The 23,838-nt window shown below is 42.6% G+C and overlaps 1 protein-coding gene across 3 annotated transcripts in view; it reads left to right on the forward strand.

Moving 5' to 3' along the window:
- Positions 1-23,838, forward strand: part of KCNIP4 (potassium voltage-gated channel interacting protein 4) — a 913,124-nt gene that overhangs the window by 846,424 nt on the left and 42,862 nt on the right. For all 3 annotated transcript variants that reach the window (XM_073609381.1, XM_073609372.1, XM_073609365.1), the window contains exon 3: positions 22,832-22,901. In XM_073609381.1, the coding sequence (XP_073465482.1) occupies positions 22,832-22,901 (70 nt within the window). The remainder of the gene's footprint in view (positions 1-22,831; positions 22,902-23,838) is intronic.

Consider the following 23,838-nt stretch of genomic DNA (forward strand, 5'->3'; position numbering starts at 1 on the left):
GTTTACACTAGAGAGCATAATACCTAATATCTTCAGAAATGTTATTAGATTCAGCATGGACCTTTGTGCAGGTAACTGAATATGAAGAAATGAACTGTCCTCCAGATGCTGACTTTGTAATAAGGCTTTAAACTGTTTGAATGTTAAAACACATGATGTACATAACAGAGCATATTGTTTTATCATTGTCTGATGGACATGTATCACCTGAAATAAATTCAAGTGGTGCAGCATCTTTTTTAACCACTTCAGCCCCTTAATGACCAGGTCATTTTTTGCGATACGGCACTGCGTCGCTTTAATTGACAATTGCACGGTCATTTTTGAAAAAAAAAATCTTTTTTTTTTACTTTCTACTATAAAACATTTCCAAAAAAAAAAAGTAAAAAAAAACAAATTCCTTCATCAATTTAGGTCAATTTGTATTCTGCTACATATTTTTGGTAAAAAAAATCCCAACAAGCATATATTGGGGGTTATTTACTAAAGGAAAATCCACTTTGCACTGCAAGTGCACTCGGAAGTAAAGTCGCTGTAGAATCGAGGGGGACATGCAAAGAAGATAAAAAAACAGCATTTTAGCTTGCACATGATTGGATGATAAAATCAGCAGAGCTTCCCCTCATTTCAGATCTACCCCTTAGATTTACAGCGACTGCACTTCCAAGTGCATTTGCAGTGCAAAGTGGATTTGCCTTTCGTAAATAACTCCCATTTGATTGTTTTGCGCAAAAGTTACCGCGTCTACAAAAAAGGGTATGGATTTATGGCATTTTTATTATTTATTTCTGTTTTACTAAGAATGGCGGCAATCAGTGATTTTTAGCTGCATTGCAACATTGTGGCGGACAGATTGGACACCTAACGGACATTTTTGACACTTTTTTGGGAACCAAAATACAGATTCCTATGTGATTCCCGTATCTGTAATCGGTGCTAAAAATATCCACTGTTCTTGTACTAATGACACTGGCAGGGAAAGGGTTAACATCAGGGCCGATCAAAGGGTTTACTGTATTCCCTCACTGTGTGTTCTAACTGTATGGGGGAGGGGCTCACTAGGACAACACACAAATCCGTCTTCCTGCATAGCAGAAAGATAGGATCTGTGTGATCTCCCCCGTCAGAATGGAGATTTGCCTTGTTTACACAGGCAGATCCCCATTCTGTCACTGCATTAAGTCTGCCGGACCCGCTGATTGGCTCCCCTGCTGGCCAATAGAAGCGCGCGCACCCCGCAGATCACCCTGTACGTGCCCGACGTACAACCACGGCGATTTGTGCAGCCGAGCCAACCTGCCGCAGTATAACTGCGATGGCTGGTCGGCAAGTGGTTAAGATCGAATGACGTTCAACAAATCCCATTAGACACTGGCAGAAATTGGAGATTCTTCCTTTTGTTCAAGTTGTAAAGAAGAAAAGTGAAGATGTATTAATTTATTACAGTAAATGCTACAATCTGTTCATGTTTAGTAAATGTTAAATAGACACTTATTCAACAGGGCAAAGCATTTAGCTAGCTTCCAGGTTAATGAGATGGGGCTTACAAGATGGAGAAGATGAGAAGAGAGATAGTGAAGGGGGTATAGGGGCTTACTGAAAATATGTCCACTGCACTGTATATGTTATTATAATATAATGGGCCCGATAAACTATAATTGGTGGTTATAGAGGATTTCAAATTGTCACATGGCACATATGATTGTGGTGCATTGCATTTCACATTAATTAGTATGTTGCAGTCCCTGCAGCTTATTAACTGCAGAGCACACCTCCATTGCACCAAATATTGCCAGTCATTTTATGAGAAATTATTTAATTGCAGCAGATCGTATGACGTTTGTGCACTTTGGGATTTTTAATAGACATGTGCACTTCCAAAAAATTGGTTTTTTGTTTAGTTTCCATTTCACTCGTTTTTTGTTTTTTTTGTTTGCATTTACTGGATCATGCATAATGATCTGTATTCGTTACTTCAGATCATTCGTAACTTCGGATACATTCGTAATCGCTTTGTTCCATTCATTTAGATGCAGCATTCGTTACTTCGGACTCGGATCATTTGTTCATTCGGACATTGGTTGTATTCGTAACCTTTGTTGGTTTGGCGCTGGGATTAATTTGGTAGGCCTCAGACAGCTACTAGCACATGTATTTAACCGCTTCAGCCCCGGAAGATTTTACCCCCTTCCTGACCAGAGTGCTTTTTACGATTCGGCACTGCGTCGCTTTAACTGACAATTGCGCAGTCGTGTGGCGCTGCACCCAAACAAAATTGACGTCCTTTTTTTCCCACAAATAGAGCTTTCTTTTGGTGGTATTTGATCGCCTCTGCGGTTTTTATTTTTTGCGCTAACAAAAAAAGAGCGACAAGTTTGAAAAAAACGCAACTTTTTTTACTTTTTGCTGTAATAAATATCCCCCAAAAATATATAAAAAAAACTATTTTTTTCCTCAATTTAGGCCGATATGTATTCTTCTACATATTTTTGGTAAAAAAAATCACAGTAAGCGTATATTGATTTTTATCGGGACTGCGACATTATGGCGGACACATCCGACACTTTTGACACTATTTTGGGGCCATTTTCATTTATACAGCGATCAGTGCTATAAAAATGCACTGATTACTGTGTAAACAACACTGGCAGGGAAGGGGTTAACCACTAGGGGGCGATGAAGGGGTTAAGTGTGTCCTAGGGAGTGATTCTAACTGTGGGGGGGATGGGCTTCAACTCACATGACAGCGATCACCGCTCCTGATGACAGGGAGCAGTGATCTCTGTGATGACACAAGGCAGAACAGGGAAATGCCTTGTTTACATAGGCACTTCCCCATTCTGAGTCTCTGTGACACGATCACCGGGAGACCGGCAGACATCAAGTCCGCCGGTCCCGTGGGCACGGTCACGCCTGCTATCCCATCCTCTTAAAGGGGACGTATGGGTACGCCCATTTGCCCACCGCTGCCATTGTGCCGATGTAAATCGTCGTGCAGCGGTTGGCAAGTGGTTAAAGAACAAAAATGCATTAGTTATTTCTTTATATTCAGTGATAACAAATTGTCGGGAAGAACAAACAAAATTATCCGAAAGTAATCGAATCGTTAAACTCGTAGGTTGAATAGTTTTTCGTTCTTTTGGATTTTCGTACGTTCTAACAATTTGTTTTCATACACATTCGTCAAAGAGTCTTTTGTTCATTCGGATGTTTCCGCATGAACGAATATGCCGAATTTTGTCCGAAAATGAATTTGTAACTAAACTAATTGCACATGTCTAATTTTTAACATGTGGCACGCTAGTCACATCTTCCTTTCAAATCCATTAACTTAAAGAATTATTTGCCGCATTCCATCAGTCTTCTGTGAGCCAAATATTTGGTGCATTAACAATAGTTTCTTGGGTCCAATATATCATTTTTAGAACTGGTTGGTAAAGTTGAAAATCCAGCTGTGGGTGTCCTCTACTACATCTTCTTAGAATAGTACCCTAAAACCACACAGGTCATACATACCTTGGGTCAGCTTTGGTGCCAATAAGCTTGTGTAATAGCACTTTACCTTACCTCACTTTTAGGTACCAGTAGCCTTGGAAATACATTTCGATTTTTTGGTGTCACATATACTTGATTTGATTGTAGCCGTATTTTGGTGTCACATATAAAATGTAAGCACACATGAACAAAAAGGGGTGAATATACTTCAGTTGCAAGGGTATTTGCTCCTGTACTTTGTAAATGAGAGGAAGCTCTGCTGATTTTTATTATCCAATATTTTTCAAGCAAAATGCAGTTTTTTTTTCCCTTCAATGTGATTGGGTATTCTTTGTAAAGTACATCTTCACCTCATTTACTAAGCTCTGCAGCAAATGCCTTTGTAGAGTGCAACTGCACCTGCAAAGTGCACAGTCTATTTGCCTTTAGTTACCTAAACCCTAAGTATCACCCATCCCTAAAACTCCGTACACAGAGGCCGAATATCAGGTGGTATCAGCTGGTTAGAAAGAAACCGGTCGATATTCGGCCTGTGTGTATGGCAGCCAGTCTGACAGAAGCCAGCTGAACGTCCAGCTTTTGTCTAAGGGGCATGACCAAAAAAGGTCATCCGATCAGTGCTCTCAGCCAATGGCCCTACTACCTGTGGCAGTCTGTCCATTAGGGTCGCCCGGGCTCCGCCCCCTTTCTCCATGCCACCCCCCTATATGCAATGGATAGATTAATGCATAGCATGAATCTAGCCACGGCCGCCACGGCCACCCCCTATTCATGCATCCGGCCCCTTTCAGGGCACATGAATTACAGCGTCCAGGGTTTTATTTGAAACATCTGATTAGAGCCAGAGGCTCTAATAGGCTTTAAAATAGGGTGAGCCTGGGTCGCAGAAGATGCGCTCCAATCCCACTCAGGTGTGTTTCAACAGCGAATGAACACTGAACACTATTGCAACACTGATCCTCCTCCCAGCCATCGGGAAGCAGGTATGAAACCCGTTTCCTGATTGGCCAAAAGGTCAGGTGATCCTATTGGACACTTAGCGCTGGGAGGAGCAGAGAGAAGATGCACCACGGAAGCTGCTCCAGGAGAGGAAATCGGAGCAGCGTTCCCCGAGTCCGTCATGCTTAAGAACAGGGGCGACCGCGCTGGAAGATGGCCGCATCAGCTCCACATTCCAGAAAGACCCAACGGCTGCTCTCACCTCCTGCATCTAGAGTAAGGACTGACCCGCAGACAGAGGGGGGGTTTGCTGGGGGTGTTAGTGCCGCGCCGCAGGGGGGGTAGTGGCAGTTGTGCTAGTGCGGCTCCACCGGCGGCCCGGGGGTTGTTTGCCCCCAAAAAAAAAAACCCACCAGCCACCACTGCCTACTACGGGTACATACAACAAATAACATATACATATGTGGTATCTCTGCGATTGTCAGGGGCAAGAGAATTTTTTTGGGGTTATTCTTTGGTGGTAAGTTATGTTAATAGATTGAAATATACATCTAAGTTTTTAAAATTTTGGGTCAAAAAAAAATAAGGAGATATCCATTACCATGAAAAAAACAAGGCATAATTCACCTGGATACACAAAGCAGTTGTGATGATATGGACAGGTTTACTATCACATATCAAAGTTAAAAAAAAAATTTTGTTCAGACATTAAACTAAGGGTTTAAAGAGGAAGTAAACCCTGATGGGTGTTACTTTGTTTCCTGCAAAGGTAAAGCATAATGCATTGCATAGTTGCCCATTATGTGACACTTACCTGCAGGGGAAGCCCACAATGTCCCCGTCTTCCTCGCTAGTAGCCATTCTTTGTCCATTCTTCACCCCTCCTCCTTCCGGGACCGCAAACTCCGGCTCTGTGACTGGCCGGAGTCGCGTGATGGCGCGTGACGTCACTCCCGTGCATGACCCGAGCTAGAAACGGCACAGCGTGCCCTTTCTAACTCCGGCGCATGTGCAGAAGAAATCGCCCTACGGTGATTTGCAAATATCTTCTAGACCGTTCAGGTTTGGGAGATATTTCAAGCACCTACAGGTAAGCCTTAATCTAGGCTTACCTGTAAGTTAAAGTGGTTGTAAAGGGTTTACAACCACTTTAATGAAAGCTACAGATGTCCAAAATCTGAAAATGGCTTTTGAAATCACATTGACATGTTAAAGCTTATTTGAGCTTTCAGCGATTGGGTTTAAAATGACCAATTAAATATTTACCCAACACTTCAAATAACACCTTATCAGATCATCCCTTAAATCTTCACCTAACACCTAAAGTAATCCCTTATCAGACTCAAATGTAAACTGGGAGGCTGAAAAATATATACTTACCTAATCCAACCAAATATTAAAATGTGCAGATTTCATGTATTTCTGTGTGACATATAATTTAAAAAATGCCTAAAACTGCCTGTCTGATCCTCTACATAGCAGACTTTCTTGTGTAGAGCAAATTCATTAAATGTTCATCCAGCACTTAATTATGTTTGCTGAATTGGAAAGTCTGGATATCCGAAGAGTCAGTCCAGAATTCTGTCCTATTGTAAAATGTCATAACAATTACAGAGAATGTAGGAGCAAAAACTATGACAGAAAATTTTGGAATAACATTTAATGAGCAGAGCATGATTATTAGAGTACAGCATGGTAAACACATGTAAAATAAGTAGTTAAAAAAAATCTGTAAAATGTGTCCAAAACATTCCTAGTTAAAGAGGACCTGCCACTTTGTAAATGTGAATGACCTAAAGAATAAATTTGTTCTAATGAAGGAATAAAAATGTTCAATAGTAAGAGTTGGCTGAATCACTAAATATAACCAATTAGCATATTTGTCTCTTCTTCTGGCAATGCAAGGGCAGCTAATGCACAGCCAGTTGTTTGACATCATAAAACAATACTGTTTCTTTAAGGCTTCATTCGCCGTTTTGGGATTGAAAGGGTTAATTCTGCCCGGTTAATGTGAATGACCAGTGGATTCCTCTGCAGAGCTCTGGGAGCAAACAAATGAAGAAGACACAAAATGGTCTCAAAGTATGCTCAGCTTTAATAGTAGCTTGGCTCGAGTTTTTATAAAAACTCAGAACAAAAGGTGTCACGTAGCACAAGGGGGAGGAACAAGACATCAAGCATATACATGTATATAGTATGACATTTTAGACATATAGTTCAAACTAGCAAGTAGCAGCATGCATCACAGGATATTGGTGGTCAGCCTGTCCAGGGACATAGTCTCACATTCAGTTATTTAGGGAGCTTGTTTAGCCTGCGGTTATGCTATGTGCAGAAGGATACTTTGTTTCTCAAGCATTTATTGTTACAGTATATTAACACTTTCTAACCCTTCAATCCCCTCTTAGATCACAATGTGATCTCACCATGGTTGCCTAGTAACTTTTGGGTGACTTCAGTATTCTGTTCACCATATTTGCAAAAGCACTGGATAAGTTTGAACAAAACGTATACAGCAAAAACAAACAGTAGCATTCCAGCTTTCCTAAACCATGAAAAAATGGAGCCAAATAAATCAGCAAAGCTTCCCAATCTTTTATAGGGATTCCATCCATCTTTGGCAATGTCTCTGGCTTCAGCCTGGAGGAGCGACACCTCCTGTCGGTGTTTATTATCTCATAATCATCAGGTACTTCAGTACTTGTATTATGAATCCAGGTACAGCACTCGTACGTAGTCCTCCGTGACTTCACAGAGTCCTGTCAGGGCAGCACTTATGGACTCGATTGCTAAATCGTGCAGTTCTAGCTCTTTGCTCAATACTTAACAGTTTGATATCGGCAGAGTTCTTTTCTATAACCTCATCTATAATTTTGGAGTAGTTGTTTAGCCTTTTCATAAATTTTATACCCCTCCCTGTTCATGAGGGGAACCATGCCCAAGTCATATCATGTTCCAAAAACAGTTCCCTTTTTCCTATGTGTTTAAGGGGATACCTGGGATGTGTAGTAGCCTTCAAAAGGTGTTGATGTTTACCTTCTCCATCCCCTATGATCCCCAGTACTGGGATCAGTAAGGCCAGATAACACATCCTCGCTCTTTAACGGGAATCCAAGGATAGCACTTCTTGCCGCAACAGATATATACATTATCACCCAGAGAAAAGGGTCGTCTACCTATGGTATCCTGGACATTTTCAGAAAAGGTGGCCAGGGTTAATTGACCTAGGACAAAACCCACGGGGCTGTCCCATGCTGTAAAGAGGGAATTTAGAGTAGAATTAATTTTTGGGTCGTTGGTGTGAAACATAGAGGACAAATCTTTATGCAAGGATATATTAACCACTTGCCTACCAGGCACGAACACCCCCTTCCTGCCCAAGCCATTTTTCAGCTTTCAGCGCTGTCGCACTTTGAATGACAATTGCGCGGTCATAATACACTGTACCCAAACAAATTTTTTATCATTTTCTTCACACAGATAGAGCTTTCTTTTGCTGGTATGTAATCACTGCTGGGTTTTTTATTTTTTACAAAAAAAAAAAGACCAAAAATTTTGGAAAAAAAAAATTTTTTACTTATTTTCTGTCAGTAAATTTTGTAACTAAGTAATTTTTCACCTTCACTGATGTGCGCTGATGAGGCGGCACTGATGGGCACTGATAGGCTAAACTGGTGGGCATTGATGAGGTGGCACTTATGGGCACTCATGAGGCTGCACTTATGGGCACTGATGAGGTGGCACTGATGAGGAGGCACTAATATGCCACACTTATGGGCACTGATAGGTGGCACTGATATGTGGCATTGATGATCACTGATAGGCGGCACTGATGGGCACTGTTAGGTGGCACTGATGGGCACTAATAGGCGGCACTTGTGGGCACTGAAAAGCGGCAGTGGCAGGCACTGAGAGGTGGCACTGGGCACGGATAGGCGGCATGGATAGGTGGTACAGATGGGCACTGATGGACATTGATGGGTGGCACTGAGGGGCGACACTGATGGGCAATGATGGGCAATGATGGGCAGCACTGATAGGCGGCACTAATTGCCAGCACTGACTGGCATGGCTAATGAGCACTGATTTGTGGCACTTCTGGGCAGTGTGGGCACTGATTGCTGCCACTGGTGGGCTCTGATCACTGGCATTGGTGGGCACTGTATGCTGGCATTGGTGGGCATGGTTTTTTCTTTATTTGTGGCACTTTATTTATATCTTGTAATCAGGGCACTGATGATCAGTGCCCTGATTACTTCCCTAGCTGTCCCCCTGTGAGGAGATGCCACTGATCGGCTCTCCTCTCCTCACACTCTGTCAGTGTGCGCGCGAGAGCGGCCGTATGACGGCGGCCCAGAACAAGAGCTGCACCGCCCCGCCGTCATATGACGGTGGGCGGGCGGCAACTGGTTAAATAGTGACTTCTGGCATATTTTGTTTTGACCTTTATCTGACGAGTTTCCTAGCTTAAAACACCAATCTGGAAAATAACTCCTAGCTATTATTGGGTAGGAAATTGTGTCATTCAAAAATACAGCTGATACAGTATATTGGTTATAGTCACAAGAGGGGTACCATTATGAAATGGGGTTATATTCAAGGGGACAGCCATTAGGGGGATTCAAGCCATGCAGAGGTGCAATTTGCTACACAGTGATGCTTAGTGATATTACATACAATAGTGATAAGTATAAATAACAAAAACGTGATGTGTATGTAAACCGTGTACACATTAGTGATGAGTAGCAAAATCGTGATGTATGTGTCACAGTGAGACACTTATAAATGGATGTCTTAAATGTATTGAGACTGCAGTCAGTATCACCAACACTAGAGGGATACCAACTTCACCAAAAAATCAAATGTATTCACACATAGCTAAAGTCCTCATGAGCAGTTGCTTCCAAAGAGAGGAAGATACCACTATACATATGCCAAATGGTAGAAAATAATCACTCCCCTAGGACTCCACAGCCATATTATTCTGCTGTTCAATACTTGCCTTTAGCGATTGGTTTGCTCATAGAATAAAAGGAAAAAACACAAATCATTGCGCAATGAGCGGCAATACTAGCATACCATACAGCGCACAAGCAGATCCACTCACATATACCCTAAGGGTGCAGGCGCTTTATGAACAATCAGCGCAATCCTTTTCCTCGTAAACGCATCCACTGTGTTGTTGCTAACACATCGGATAACGTCACTGGCTCCTCCCGACGCATTGCGTCACATGTCACGTGACTTTCTCAGCGCTTTAGTACACCTTGTATAATAATTTGCTACACACCCAGCACTTCTCATATGCTGATTTCTGGGCGTAAGAGTACTTAAACTGAAGCAACAGCATTTTATCAGTAGAAGAGTCTGGGCTCTGTGCATTAGTCTCTCTCTTGTTTCGGGTCATGGTCTCATTGCTAGAGCGGCCACATATAATACCAATGGCACCCAAGTCCTCAGGGTGGTAGATAGTAGTGATCTAAGTGGGCAAAAACACTATCAGTGCCAGCATAAAGAGCAGGCACAAGATCTCTTCACAAGTCTGTGGAGAAAGTAGTGAGGTCATATTTTTCAGAGTCTCTATCATCTGTTTTACTCGCTCTTCAAGGATTTATATCACCTGTTTCACCTCCTTTATCTGTGTCTTGCTTCTGGGTCCTTTGTGGTACTTTATTTTCTTTAACCTCTCTGCATGGACCCACGCTCTAGACTGTTCTGTAAGGACAGTAGTTCTGGTCACTGCGATGACAGTAGTGGATGGGCCGAAGGGATAGTCTTGCTTCTTGGTCCGGTTCAGCTGACGAATCACCATCTTTGTCACCAGGCTGGAATTCAGAGGATACTTTATCGTAGATGCCACTCAATTTCGGAATCAGATTTCTGCAATATTCTTCTTGTATCATGCTCATGTCACCTTAGTTCTATTACTAGAAGTTTCTTGGCCCAGGGGGTGGGAAATGGTCGACCCATTAGAATTTCAAAGGGTGACAAATGATTAATCTTCGAAGGAGTCATTTTAATCTCTGCTAAAACTGAAGGGAGCACAGTTTTCCATTTGGCAAATGTGCCACCCGCAGCTTTCCTTATCTTGTCCTTGATTGTCCTGTCCATTCTTTCAACTATACCCGAGCTTTGTGGGTGATAGGGAATGTGGAATTTCCACTCTATTTGCAGGGTTCTGACTAACTCCTGACATACCTTGGAAACAAAGGCTGGGCCATTATCTGAGTTAATTTGTAATGGGCATCCCCACCTAGGTATTATTTCTTGTGTCAGGATTTTTACAACTGTACTTGCATCCTCCCTAGTACAGGATAAAAGCTTCTACCCACCTGGAAAACATGTCTACTTTGATGAGTAAATACTCCTGTCTCTTTCCCAACTTTGGCATGTGGGTAAAATCAATTTGTAGGTATGTAAAAGGTGAGGTAGGGTACAGTAGGTGTTCAGGTTTTGGCTTGTTTGGTATGTTTGGGTTATTTCTGATACATTCAATGCATCTGGGCATCTGGACACAAAAGACTTACATAATGACCGGAGGTGTAGGATGTGGAAATCTTGTGTTAACATGTCAGCTGTGGCCTTTTATCCTCTATGTCCTAGGCTGTGGTATTGTGAAATGAATAAAGGTGCACTTGCTTTTGGTATACTTGGTTTCCCCTCTTTGGCAATGAGTCCAGTTTCAGGACTCAGTGTCAGACCCTCCTTATGGCAGTAGGCCAGGTCTTCTGATGAAGCCATAGCCTGTAGGTCCTGTAAAACCTGTTCCCAAGATAAAGTTTGAGGTGTAAGGGGGGGCATTTGGACAAAGGCTGGAACTGTGAGAGCAGCTTGTTTGGCCGTGGCATCTGCCAGTGCATTTCCCCTGGAGACATTATCAGCATGGTGTGTATGTGCTTTGCAATGAGTGATCACTATGTTGCTGGGTAAGGAGATGGCTTCAAGAAGATTGGTGACTAGAGAAGAATGAGAAATAGATTTGCCATCTGCAGTTAGGTAACCACACCTCTGCCATATTATTCAGAAGTTGTGTGCGACTCCAAAAGCGTACTTGGAGTCTGTGTAAATGTTTACTTCTTGTCCCTTAAAAAGCTGACATGCTCTTGTAAGAGCAATAAGCTCTGCTGCTTGAGCTGATTGATAACGGTGGATGGGTTGTGCCTCTATCACTATGTCAGGCAATTTTACCACGGCATATCTGGCATAGTAGGTGTGATCACTGGGACAAGAGCAAGATCCATCCACAAACACAGTGTGTGCTTCCTCAATGGGGCTTGCAAGTAGGCCAGCTCGAGATGATGTGTCCTGATGTACAATGTCTATACAGTCATATGGGGGGACTAATTCATCTGTTTCTCCTTTTATGCCAAGTAAGGCATTCAAGATTGGAGCAGGACCTGCTGTAGGTGCACTGTACTTGATTTGTAGGGAGGGATTGCTCATGAGGATGACCTCATACCCGCTTAGTCGTTGTGCAGGCATGTGTTGCGTATTAAGGTTCTTCAGTAAATATGCAACCTGATGTGTGGTGTGCAGTTCTGTAAGGTGACCCAGTGTAAATGATGTGGCCATCTCCACAGCCATGGCACACAAGGCCAAGGACCTCAGACACGCCGGCATGCACTGTACCAGAACTGACACTACTCTAGAAAAAAAGCTACAGGTCTCAGCTTTCCTCCATGCTCTTGTGCAAGGACCCCAGCCATGGTTTTGCAGTTGTCCCTTGCAAACCAATTAAACATTTTACAATATTTAGGTAATCCTAGACCAGGATCCATTACCATAGCAGTTTTAAGATACACAAATGCATTAACCATTTCATCATTCCATTTTACAAGGTCAGGGTTGCCAGGCAAGGCAGCCTGTCTCAACATGTTGTCATAGTAGGAGCAATCAGGTATCCATGGGCGGAAGTAACCAATCATACCTAAGAAAGTTAGAATTTCCTTCTTGGTGTGTGGGCGGGGCAGACCCACGAGACCCAGCTCTTTTGTGACTGATTCACCTTTTAACATGAGACAAAGTGAAACCAAGATATTCAACTGTCTCCTGACACCATTGTAACTTTTTCTTAGACGTTTTGTGACCTATCTGAGCTAGCAACAAAACAGAATCTTCCTGACAGGCTTCCTGGGAGGGACTACACAATAGTAGGTCATAAACGTACTGAGGAAGGACGGAACCATGGCTGGGTGCCCAAGACTGTAAGGTGGCCTGGAGAGCTATTGAATAGACTGCAGGTGAGTCTATATATCCATGTGGAAGATGATTCCAGGTTATCTGGCACCCTCCACAGGAAAAAGCGAGCAGTAGTTGTATCTCTTCATCAACTGAGATGGAGAAAAAGGCATTACTTAAATCAATAACTGAAAAACATACTGCCGAAGCAGGTATGGAGGTGATGAGGGACGGCACATCAGGTACAATAGAGGCAATCGGAACTACAAGGTTATTAATGGCTCTAAGGTCTTGCACAAATCTGTATGATCCATTACTCTTTTTAACTGGATTTATAGAGGTTTTATAGGGTGATATGATGGGTCTTAAAATTCCTTGTTTTAGAAATCGTTCTATAATGGGTTTAATTCCTTCCTCTTTTTCTTTGGAGAGATGGTATTGTTTATAGTAAACTGGGGACACTCCTTTCTTTAAACGGGCCTTGTAGGGGGTGCAAGGGATGTGTCCCATATCAAGGCTGTCCTTAGCCCAGAGGGGATGATCCTGTGGAAATGAGGAAGGAACTTCAGTTTGGAAAAACAGTGGTGACTCTATAGCTACGCCCCCTCTTCGACTTAAGAAAATTTCAATTTCCAGAACTCCTATTAAATCTCTTCCCAAAAGATTTACTGGGCATGTGGGTATTATTCTGAATGATTGATGCAAGAGCGCTGTCCCTGTGACAGAATCAGTAATTGGGAGTGGAGGTGTTTTGCAAGTTTTAGTTGGTATCCCATTTTATTCCCATTAAAGGCTCAGCATCCATTCTCTCACCTCTATACATCTCCTCGAATATGGTCAATTTTGTTGCCCCTGTATCTAGGAGATATGGGAGGATCCTACCATTAACCTCCAAAGGGACAATGGGAGATTTGTTGTAATTGTCGGTGAGAAGAAGTGGAAATGCTGGGATACCACCTTCTGGGCCTCCCTATGTTTGGTAATGTTGTTGTTGGTTCCAGAATAGGGGATATCTGAGCTGTGGTGTGGATTGTATGGTAGGAGCCCCTTGGGGGGGCAGTTTGTGCCAGGAATGGTTGTTCCCCATAAATGGGAGAGCGGGGATGAAGACATTGATTCCTCTAATGTCCCTCCTGTTGAAACAATGGGTACATCTAGGGTTGACACTTTTTCTTCAAGCCAAACCTGAACACTTAAGAGGCACACAATATTTTTTTTTTTAGTATACACTACAGGATTGTAACAGACCTGGGACACCTTTGGGCACTCCAAAGAGAAAAGTAATGTGATGCACATAGTGCCCCCTCACCCTCCTGTCAGACCCTATTCCAAGCTATATTCAAAATAAGACTGCTAGAACCAAGTCTTGGGGGCTTCTCAGAACACTACTAATCCCCGACAAACCATGGAGCATGATTGCTATGGACTCCATAGTAGAACTACCCCCGTCTGAAGGGTGTACAGCTATCCTTGTAGTGGTTGACCACTTATCTAAAATGGCCCACTTCATACCACTAAAGAACACACCTTCTGCCATGGAGACTGCCCAGGTTTTCATCAGGGAAATTGTCAGATTGCAGGGAATTCCAACAAACATTGTGTCAGACAGGGGGGTCCAGTTCACCTCTCGCTTCTGGAGAGCACTATGCAAGATCCTGAAAATTGAGCTCTCCATGTCTTCTGCTTACCATCCGCAGACTAATGAACAGACCGAGAGGACAAACCAGACCCTTGAACAGTATATTTAAAGCTTTACCATGTTTGTCCAGGACAATTGGGTAGGACTATTACCCTTAGCAGAGTTTGCTAAGGGTAATAATGCCAGCCATTCAGTTACAGGTCAGTCTCCATTTTTTTCAAATCATGGGTTTCGTCCAGTCTTCCTACCTAACATTATCCCTGAGTCTCCAGTTCCAGCAGTACAGAGCACTGTTGACTTCCTGGAGCGCAATAACAAACTGCTACAGGAAACTATGGTCAAGGCACAGGCAACCAACAGAAGGACATATGATAGTAAGAGAAGAGGGGAATTGTGTCTTCAACCAGGTGATCAGATGTGGTTGTCTACTACCAACCTCAGAATGGCTTGCCCCTCAAAGAAACTGGCACCTAAATTTATTGGTCCCTTCCCGATCAAGAGAAAACTAAATGAAGTTTCTTGCGAACTCGCTTTACCAGATTCGCTCAAAGTCCATCCAGTGTTTCACGTGTCCCTGCTGAAACCCACAGTACCAGACCCCTTCCCAGACAGGGGATCAGGGCCACCTGAACCTGTAATAGTCAACGGGGCCGAGAAATATGAGGTGGAGGCTGTCCTTGACTGCAGAAGAAGAGGTAATCAGCTACAATATTTGTTCAAATGGAGGGGGTATGGGCCAGAAGAAAACTCTTGGGAACCCAAGCAGCATGCCCAAGAGCTGATCCAGGCCTTTTTCCGCAGCCATTCTCAGAAGAAAGTTCTTTTGGGCACCTGGAGTTTGCCCTTAAGGAGGGGGCAATGTCATGGACGCACTGCACATAGTTCAACTGGTCACAGGCGCACAGATTTACAGAGATGCAGTCTAGCTAACAGGCATCCAGCGGTGAACAGACGTGCACCCGTGCGCATGCGCAGATCGCGGAGATCATGTACGCGCGCACCGTGATGCTGCTTTGGAGCCCAGTGGCCTTTAAAAGGGGCTCCTGTTGCATTGATCCTTTGCTGTTTGATCTGCAGCTTACCCTGTGACCTGATCTTGAACCTGCATCTGATCCAGTACTTGGCTTCCTGACCTCGCTGCTGTCTCCAGTCCTGACCTTTGGCTTCCCTGGACCTTGCTTTGTTTATCTGTCTGCCTGAACTTCCTTTACTACCATGCCTGAACTTTGACTACCCACTGCCTGCCGTTGCTGCCTGATTGATCCACTGTGTATGACCTGGCTAATCTGACCTTGCTCCTGCCTGCTGTCTTGCATCTGTGTGCATCTGCCTCTGCTGCCCCTCAGCACACCTGCATCCGCTCACCTACATACACAGCATCCAAGTCTGTTCCTGTCTCTGCTAAGCTGTCACCATCTTCAGCCAAGAGAACTCTGCAGGCACTCATACCTCACTGTGCTCCTACGGTCAATGTTCCATCTCCAGTGATCCCGAAGCCAGTCTGTACGAGAGGTCTCCCTCTGCACATCAGGCTCACCTCCAAGGTACGTGTTAGGTGTACTCACTTTTGTGAGATACTGTATACTGCTGTTCAGAGTATATAGTGCCTGGGGGACCCCCACGCCATCTTTTTTTTATTTTGGTGTGGTGTTCCCCTTAATATCCATACAGACCCAAAAGGCCTGGTAATAGACTTGGGGGGGGGGGACCCATACCGTTTTTGTCAATGTTTTCCATCTATATTGCCGGGACCCAACAATACATTATAGCCGCGAGTAGTTTTAAATTAAATTTTTTCCTTTAGAAATTTCATTTTGCTGTGGTATTGTTCTAAAAATGGGAAAAATGCTCTACTTTACAGGCATACTAAGGACACCCCCTAGGCACGATATTTAAAGGAATATTATATTTTTATTGTTTCACTTTAAGCATTATTAAATCACTGCTCCCGAAAAAACAGCCATTTTTTAAACCTTTTTTTTTGCATTGGAACATGTCCCCTGGGGCAAGACACATGTCCCCAAACACTTTTTATAGTAATAACTTGCATATAAGCCTTTAAAATTAGCACTTTTGATTTTTCAAGTTCGTGTCACATAGACTTTAACAGTGTTTGCGTGTTCTAACAAATTTTTTGCCCATTCGCATGTTCTGCTGCAAACCGGGGGGGTGTTCCGCTCATCCCTACTTCTTACCCCAATCTGTCCCATTATCTCCTACTCTTTTAGCTTTTAGACGATCCCTAAAAACCCTCTTTAGAGAAGCCTATCCTACCCACTCCTAACAACTGTATTTTCATTTTCTCCATCTGATCATCCCCCACAGCTATTACCTTTTTGTTTCACTTGACCCTCCCTTCTAGATTGTAAGCTCTAACGAGCAGGGCCCTCTGATCCCTCCTGTATTGAATTGTGTTGTAAGTGTACTGTCTGCCCTCATGTTGTAAAGCGCTGTGCAAACTGTTGGTGCTATATAAATCCTGTTTAATAATAATAATAATGTAGAAAACACAAAATCTCTAGTCTTAGGACTGGTTCTCACCATAGCATCAATGCATGTAAAAACACACAGTAACACACTCTATATGTGTATTCTCATTTATTCTTAATGACACCCAACACACATATACAGTAAAAATCAGAATGCCACAGATGTCAATGCGAAAAAAAAAACGAATGTGCAATTTTCCATGCCTATTTAATATTAATGGGCTACCTTAATGTCAAACAGGAAGTTAGAGGAAATCATTGCAAATTAAGGGAATGCCTTGGGGACCCCCGGGTCACCATTGGAAGATTTCCACTCTATTACTATTTTGGGAACAACTCAAAATATGTGATTTTCTTTTACTTTCAATGATAATCGTAAACAGGACAAAAAGATAGGGTGAATCTCCTGCACGGGAGCACATAAAGCAAAAAAAAAAAAAAATGACAGATTTTCTAATACCTCTCTACTCTGTCCAAAACTAAAAAAAAAAAAAAAAAAAGTTTTGGCTTTATTTTTACTTTAATGCAGAGTGTGTCAAAACTAGGACCCTCTCATTTGATGCTTTTGAGTTCATTGAACCCTATAAGTAGAACTCCTGGGGTGGGTGAACTGAAAACAGCCCTGGACCCAAGATGCACTTAGCCTAGGTCCACATTAATGCTGCTCCATAATCATGCATTTTTTCATGCATTTTTGATGTGTTTTCATGCTTTGTGTATTTTTTTGTAGGATGAGATTGATTGTTAAGCACAAAATCCTGCCAAAAATGCATGTACATGCATTTTTCATGCGCTGCTATTGAAGTCAATGGGGGCCCAAACACACAGTATGCTGCACCAAAAGAAGCACCTGCACCTTTTCAAAATATGCACTGTTCCATGTTGCAAAATTGTGTAAGCAAAGGTTTTATAAGCCATAGAGCACTCTGGTGCCTCAGTCAAATTCAGTGAGGGCCATAAAGGTGTATGAGGACTGTATGCCATCCAGGTAAGGCCCCTTTCACTTGGGCGGACTTTGCCAGGAGTCCACCTGGTCAGCGGGGAGTCTTTCCGCTGATCCCCGCTGAGCAGGTGGATGGCTGAGTAGACACAGACAAAGCCCACTCTCCTCTATTAATGTAAACGGGTCGCCTGTCCATTCACACCCAAATGCCATCCAATCCGATCCGCTAGATCAGTGGTTCTCAACTCCTGTCCTCAGGACCCACTAACTGGCCAGATTTTAAGTATTACCTTGTGGAGACGCAGACTAGAATACTACAATCACTGAGCAGAAAATGATATCACCTGTGATGTATTTCGGTTATCTTGCAAACCTGGCCTGTTAGTGGGCCCTGAGGACAGGAGTTGAGAACCTCTGCGCTAGATGGATGGGGAACAGACCCCATCTGCCTGCTCTTCTCAGATTGGACTGGGTGTTCGTTTACATCCACTGGTCCATAGGGGATAATGGAGGGTCCGATTTGGTCCACCCGAAAAACTGACAGGTGGACCCAATTAGTTTGCCCAGTGAAAGGGGTCTAAAATGTACAGAAAATCATTGTTATTCTTAGACCATAAGGATACAAAGCCGTTCACTGGATAAGGGCCTTAAAAGCTGCATTTTGCCTGCCCTGACCCGCAGTTTGCCATTCAATTAACTCTGAGGGAGTCTATTAAGAACAACACATCTCTTCTAAAGCAAGTGAACTTAACGTTTTATTAAACCCACAACAGTAAAATCAGCCTGTATATGCTGTAAAGCATGCTTGTTATACTCACTGTGGAACCTAAGGGGTTAATCCTCTGCATTGTGTAAAAAGGCTGTTTAATCCCATCTTCTCTGATTCTGATTTTTCTTGGGGGGGGGGGGGGGGTGGATGTGATCAGCGCAGAGCCATTGCAGACAGAAGGTCAGGGGTCTTACAGCCTCATAGGACAGTCAGAGAAGAATGTAAATTCCTACTACAAGCTTTAACCAGACACTGGTAGAAGTCACATGACTGCTACATACTGCTGATGAGAGAAGGTATTTAGCAGTTTATATTTACAAAAAACAGTTTATATTTACTAAAATAATTGAATTTTCCATGTTCTGTGTACTGTGGGAGACAAGATAAAGTGGATGTGGGGTTCTGGGTTTAGTAACACTTTAAAGCGTTTGTTACCCCAAAACTTCACATTTCTGATATGTGCCTGCTGTACCATGTACTTGTATGAGAAAGTATCCTGTTCTCTTTGTATTGCTTCCTTTATGTGAAATCCCTGGTGTTCCTGCCAGTCCTTCTGCTGTCCTATTAAAAACTGACCACACTAAACAGGAGAACACACCATGGTCAGTTTTCTAGCTATTGCAAGAGGGGGGTAGAGAAAAGGAAGCGCCACCTAAGTGCAGTATTAATGTAAAAATTTTAATAGCATAAAAATTGAACACTTACAAGAAAGACAAATTAAAAGGCTCATCTGTGAGTAAGCAGTGTGTATCTTCCTCAGTTTCCAGTCCGGAAGTAGTTAACAGCGTTGTAGGGCTGCAGATGGAGGCTGGTAGCTTATCTCTCTTCCTGTGGCCGTCAGAGAGAAGCTGAGACTGGCATGGAACGCACAGAGGAGGTGCGTGACGTCACAGGTCATTCAAAGACTTCCGGATGCATTCCAGGGGGAGGGGTAACATCGAGGGAGTGTGCCTTTTAATTTGTCTATCTTGTAAGTGTTCAATTTTTATGCTATTCAAATTTTTACATTAATACTGCACTTAGGTGGCGCTTCCTTTTCTCTACCCCCTCTTGCAATACCACAGAGCCAGCTCTCTGAGGACAGCAGCCGCCTTTAGGACCTATCATCCCACTAGCCAGCACTTCACATCTTGTACGATCAGAGACTATATTAACCCCTGGACTGCCACTACTATGGCCATGGACTTTATGCCTGGCTAATTTTCTATACCCCCAGGATTGTATGCATCTTCTGTATAAGCGCTTACAGTTATTATCTCCTTTAGTTTTCTAGCTATGCTCTCCTCCAATGATCAGACCTGTCGTGGACCCCCCCCCCACTGCACAGCCATTCACTGCACTGGCAAGCTCAGTGTGCTGCTGCTTCTCCTCCCCCCAGCTCTTGGGAATGTGAACACTTATAAAAAAAGTGGAAAAAAGCATGTATCATTTTTTTTATATCTGTACAAAAATGCTTTGCCTTTTATTTCTATTTTAAACTGAATGTGTTGTTTTCCAAGGTGATCATTTACAATCACTTTAAAGTGTATTAATTTGTATGTTCATTATAGCAGACCTTAACCTCCCTGGCGGTATGATTATTTCGGATTTTAGGTGCTGAAAGCGGTACAATTATTTTGCATGGAAATTTGGCGTTTTATATTGTTGGTCTGTAATTCTTAACAATAACACACTTAAATCTGTCCAAACAAGAGTCTAGTAGATATCCCGGGTATGATAATGTTTGAAACACAAAAACATAAATTATAATATAATAAATAAATATAAATAATAAAAAAAAAAATAATATAATAATAATAAAATACATTTCCCCACGATTCACTATCACTCAATTCTGCACGTGTTCTAATTTATTATCGCTGTTTTCTAGCTGGTCTAAAGCCACTTTTGACGTAAAGGGACACTTTTTGGTTGCTATGGACAATCTCCAGTTTCCAGGCAGAAAGAACAGTATATATAATATAAAACTGCATGCAGGGCATGGGCCAAAGCACTGGGGACAAAAGGGATGTGAAATAATTTCAAACAGTACTGTAATCTGTAAGATTACAGTACTGTATGTGTTATGATTTTACACTTTTTTTAATTTGCCGCTAGGCTCCGCCCCCGTGCGTCGCGCCGCTCGCAGGGAACGGAGCCTGGCATGGAGAGGCTTCGGAGGAGACAGAGCCCGTAGACACAGTGGGGGACATCGCAGAATCCCGGGGACAAGGTAAGTAAAGCCACATCAGGATCCTGCAATGTAATCCCGAGTGTGGCTCAGGGTTACAGCTAATGGTCCTGAATTTTAACCCCGAGCCACACTCGGGAAAACTGCCAGTTAGGCTACCATTTTCAATCAACGGTAACTATTTTTAATCCTTATGCTGCTGGCCTTAGTAAACAGATAAGAAGGTATATATACTTGTTTTCACCTTTTTTTTTTTTTTTTTTTATAGTTCTTAACCACTTCAGCCCCGGAAGAATGTACCCCCTTCCTGACCAGAGCACTTTTTGCGATACGGCACTGCGTCGCTTTAACTGACAATTGTGCAGTCGTGCGACGTTGCACCCAAACAAAAATGACGTCCTTTTTTTCCCACAAATAGAGCTTTCTTTTGGTGGTATTTGATCACCTCTGCGGTTTTTATTTTTTGCGCTATAAACAAAAAAGAGTGACTAAATTTGAAAAAAAAAAAGAACGCATTATTTTTTACTTTTTGCTGTAATAAATATTCCCCAAAAATGTATAAAAAAAAAAATATTTTTTTCCTCAGTTTAGGCTGATATGATTTCTTCTACATATTTTTGGTAGCAATAAGCCTATATTGATTGGTTTGCGCAAAAGTTGTAGCGTCTACAAAATAGGGGGATAGATATATAGCATTTTTTATTTTTATTATTATTTTTTTTTTTTTACTAGTAATGGCGATCTGCGATTTTTATTGTGACAACGACATTATGGCGGACACATCGGACAATTTTGACACATTTTGGGACCATTGGCATTAATACAGCGATCAGTGCTATAAAAATGCATTGATTACTGTAAAAATGTCACTGGCAGTGAAGGGGTTAACACTAGGGAGCGGTGAAGGGGGAGGAGACTGACTAGAGGAAGTGACGGATTGTGGTTCCTAGCTAATACGGATACACGATCTATCACTCCTCTCAGAACAGAACAGAGAAGTGTGTGTTTACACACACACTCGTCCCGTTTCTGTCTCTCGTGATCGTTCGTGGCTGGTGGTCATTGCGACCATCGGCCACGAGCATCGGCACCCCTGCTGTGCACGCGTGCCTGCTATCCCGACCCTCCGAGCCGTCGTATAGCTAGAGTATAACTGCGGCGGCTGGTCGGAAAGCGGTTAAGTTGCTTCCTGGTTTCTGACACAGGTCAAAAGGATGTCATACATCCCAGGAGTCTTCATGGGCATTTTGTTATCCCCTGGAGGAGGGGAGGAGAATATTTCTCAGCTAAGTACAACCTCCTGCTTGCATGCCTGAGCTAAGGGCAGGCGGACGCGAAGTAAATGCTACATGAATCATCTGCCCTTAGTCAAGATGGCCATTACTAGAACTGCTAAGGGGGTTGTATTTCAAAGTGATTTCTCAAATAAAATAAAGCATGAAGATACGGATGGATGGGGGAGTTTGCTTTAAAAATTTAAAATGAAATAAATAGGGTTTTTGGTTTGTAGTGCTCAGATAAAGTTAAAGTGATTGTAAACGATCACCTTGTAAAACCATTTAGTTTAAAATTGAAAAGAAAGGCAAAACATTTGTGTATAGCTATATTAAAAAAAACATCATAAATACCTTTTTTCCCCTTTTTACGAGTGATCACATTCCCTCTGTACTCAGCTGCATAAGAGCTGGGGGAGGAGCAACAGCACACTGGGCTTCACAGTGGATGGCTGTAGTAGGGGGGGGTGTCAGGACAAGTCTGATCATTGAAGGAGAGCAGGCTGAGTTCCCAGCATAGCTAGAGAACTGACCACGCTGTGCTCTCCTGCTTAGTGTGGTCAGCTTCTAATAGTAAAGCATTGGAACTGGCAGGAACACCAGGGATTTCACACAAAAGAAGCAACAGTAGGCACATATCAGGAATATGAAATGCTGGGGTAACAAACACTTTAGGTTCTGATTTAATACATATGTTTAGGTGTGAACAGGTCATGACTTAATTGTTCTGTATCCCGCAATGTTCCTAAATTCACGGTTGGATGTATGTCCCGCCCCCACTCACAACAAACTTTATCTAAACACATACACAGTATAGATTTAGGAAATCTTTGCCAATCTCAACACCTTTGTAAGTTCTAAAATTGCTAAAACTATTACATCTCAATGTATATACAATGGGTGTTTTCCACTTTAAATTTGCCTCTGTCTTTCAGGAATGTCCCAGTGGGATTGTTAATGAAGACAACTTTAAAGAAATCTACGCACAGTTCTTCCCCCAGGGAGGTAAGTTTCTCGGGTGCACTAGCATGGCGCTGGCAGCTCGTCAGTTAATAGTCGTCCTGTGTTCTTCAAGTATACAAAAGAGACGGTTACTCAGCTCTGTGGGACGAAGCCTGTCTGCCATGCTGTCATCCATACTAGAGATGTGTAAATAAATGAACACAACAGATGTTCAGCGGTAACAATATTAGCAGCTCTCATCGCAAATATCATTTCTATGTTCTGTCTTTAGGGAAAAATGTCATTATTTTCTTACATAAACTATTATTTAGCTTTACAATCCATTTTATAACATTTTATAAGGCCAGTAAATAAAACTAAAAATGTGTTATTAGCATACAGCCTAAAGCTTTACTAATCGACAAATTGGGATCTCAAGCAGAAAAAATATATCTATATATAGATTTATACAGTAGCTCACAAAAGTGAGTACACCCCTCACATTTTTGTAAATATTTTATTCTATCTTTTCATGTGACAACACTGAAGAAATGACACTTTTTTTTTGACAGGTACCCGCTCCCACCTCCGGCTGAGTTTGCCAAGGCCTCCCTCCTCCTTCCCCCTCAGCTGGCCCAATCACAAAACACAGCGCGCTTTGTGCATGCTCAATAGAGAACCTGGCTGTGAAGCCGCAAGACTTCACTGCCGGTTTCCCTTAGTGGAGATGGCGGTGGGAGCGCCCAATAGCCGATTGAAGATTCGGCTCGGGTGAGGACATCGCTGCATCCCTGGACAGGTTAGTGTGTTAATATTAAAAGTCAGCAGCTACAGTAATTGTAGCTGCTGACTTTTAATTTTTTTTCTGAAGGAGTCTGGGGCTCCTCTTTGATGAATTGTGTTAATGAATAATAATAAACTATTAACACTTCTACTTAAGTGTTCTTGCATAGCAAGACCACTTACTGTTATCTCACATATATATTATTCTTATTATAGC

The sequence above is a fragment of the Aquarana catesbeiana genome, linkage group LG01, assembly GCF_042186555.1.
Source record: "Aquarana catesbeiana isolate 2022-GZ linkage group LG01, ASM4218655v1, whole genome shotgun sequence".
Taxonomy (NCBI): domain Eukaryota; kingdom Metazoa; phylum Chordata; class Amphibia; order Anura; family Ranidae; genus Aquarana; species Aquarana catesbeiana.